Source organism: Octopus bimaculoides, chromosome 2, assembly GCF_001194135.2.
Source record: "Octopus bimaculoides isolate UCB-OBI-ISO-001 chromosome 2, ASM119413v2, whole genome shotgun sequence".
In the NCBI taxonomy this organism is placed as follows: Eukaryota; Metazoa; Mollusca; class Cephalopoda; order Octopoda; family Octopodidae; genus Octopus; species Octopus bimaculoides.
The window spans coordinates 130196665-130198833 of record NC_068982.1 but is presented as its reverse complement, the minus strand read 5'-3'; the positions used below and the strand labels follow the sequence as shown (position 1 = coordinate 130198833).

Here is a 2169-nt window from a genome sequence, read left to right as displayed (position 1 = left end):
TATATATATATATATATATATATTTCTTCGAGATATAATATTACTTTATAATCTTTTTTCTTTTTTTTTCCTTCTTTTGTCTTACCATTTTCTTATACTTCTTGCATTGTCTTTCAGGTGAACCTCAAGAAGTAGAATCTTCAACCTGAAAATAAAACCAAAACACCAATTCAAGACAAAATCAAAGTGATTATCGCTTCGGTTAAGCCAAGCTTTAATAGTGGATATAGCTATATTAGTTAGTTGTGTGTTGCAAACTTATAAAATGCTATCGAAACTGAAAGATCCACATACATACGTTTCACAGTCATGGTGACAATAAGAGAAGCAACACAAATAACGTTTGTCGTAGGAAAAGAAGTATCATTCAACATTATGTAAGAAATTACATCCACTTGATCACCATCTTATTATAAATATCTGATATAAGAAAATAAAATTTATTGTTGTCTCCATTTGTACATTTTCATAGTAATTTTCTTCCCAAACTTAATTTTGTAAAGTTAAATTCTTATTCACAGAACGATTATGACAAATGATTTGTAAAATCGTTAGAGTCGGGCATTGTATGGTATTCTGGTTTTCCATATTCTAAGCTCAGAATGTAAAACTTTGAAACTTTACCTGTTATTCCTCAGAAGTCGATAAAAGTATTAACAATTGGTTGGCCAGGAGACACTTTATTCACATATGATTGTCAGAGAGGTATACTATTCTCAAAGTTACTTTACTTACCTTTAAATTATTCTACTCTGTTACTCTTTTACTTGTTTCAGTCATTTGACTGCAGCCATGCTGGAGCACCACCTTTTAGTCGAGCAAATCGACCTCAAGACTTATTCTTTGGAAGCCTAGTACTTATTCTATCGGTCTCTTTCCGAACCGCTAAGTTACGGGGACATAAACACACCACCATTGGTTGTCAAGCGATGCTGGGGGGACAAACACAGACACACAAACATATACACACACATACATACATATATATACATATATACGACGGGCTTCTTTCAGTTTCCGTCTACCAAATCCTCTCACAAGGCTTTGGTCGGCCCGAGGCTATAGTAGAAGACACTTGCCCAAGGTGCCACACAGTGGGAATGAACCCGGAACCATGTGGTTGGTAAGCAAACTATTTACCACACAGCCACTCCTGCGCCTATTCTGTTGATTTATCCTTGTTTTAATTATACTAACTACATATGTACGCACTCTTCATATTTTATCCCCTTCTTTACCAAAAATTGAATCTCCTCAGCATTTATGTTCCTGTTTTCCCAGACCACGTTGATTATTTATATTTGCTTTTGGCAATTATTCTCTAAATTTGAATCTCATCCTTTAGTAAATCTAATTTGATTAAAAACATTTTTTCTTTTAATTTCTTTTCCAAGTTCCTCCCACATTTCATTTCATTCTTTCACAATTCATGCTGATCCTTTACCTTAGCCAATTTGGCTTCTTCTACGTTTCTGAGTCATCCAGCTGCTACTTTTACTGGGACAACAGAGTTTTATTTCTTTACTAGAGCGTACGAATGTATTATTTGTCACATACACGATAGTTAGCAGCTTTCATAGAATTTTCTCTTGCAAAGATATTTACACTATTCTGCTCTTGTTTTAACTAAGCTCAAATGAGGCAGGCTTTCGAAAGTATACATTTATGATGTCAATAAGTAAATAGATAATTGCTCAATTTCACACTTCTGATTCAATAGGGGTCTTCTCATGGACCCAGTTGTTACTTCAAGAAGCCTAAAAGTCGGTATCTCCCAGTAATATTTAACAGAAGTGTAAGAATGTCCTGAGTAATTGAGATGTACGGTTTATATGCTTTTACTCATTGACAAACACTTCCAATCTCGTCCACTATTTAGTCATCATCTCACTTACCAGGTCACAAGCATATTCTGGTATATATAAATGTATGATGCAATCACAGTAAAACATATCGTTAGCTTTGTGATAGTTAAAAAGAGACGCAGTCAGTCAAGTTTCGGTGATAATTTCTAGCTTTGCCAGGATTAAATGTCTTAGAGTATTTAGTTACCATACACAACGTTGACTTCACACGATGCCGGTGCTAATGAAATAAGTAGCAGTCAAGTACTAGAATTAATTTAATTGACTGTACCTCTCATCGAAAATGTGTGAGCTTGTACCACTT

The 2169-nt window shown here is 34.5% G+C and overlaps 1 protein-coding gene across 3 annotated transcripts in view; it reads left to right on the top strand.

The window, feature by feature from the left end:
* Positions 1 to 457, top strand: part of LOC106875935 (epidermal growth factor-like protein 7) — a 47905-nt gene extending 47448 nt beyond the window's left edge. For all 3 annotated transcript variants that reach the window (XM_052965607.1, XM_014924253.2, XM_052965606.1), the window contains one exon: positions 118 to 457. In XM_052965607.1, the coding sequence (XP_052821567.1) occupies positions 118 to 149 (32 nt within the window). In that variant the 3' untranslated portion in view covers positions 150 to 457. The remainder of the gene's footprint in view (positions 1 to 117) is intronic.
* The last annotated feature ends 1712 nt before the right edge of the window (positions 458 to 2169 follow it).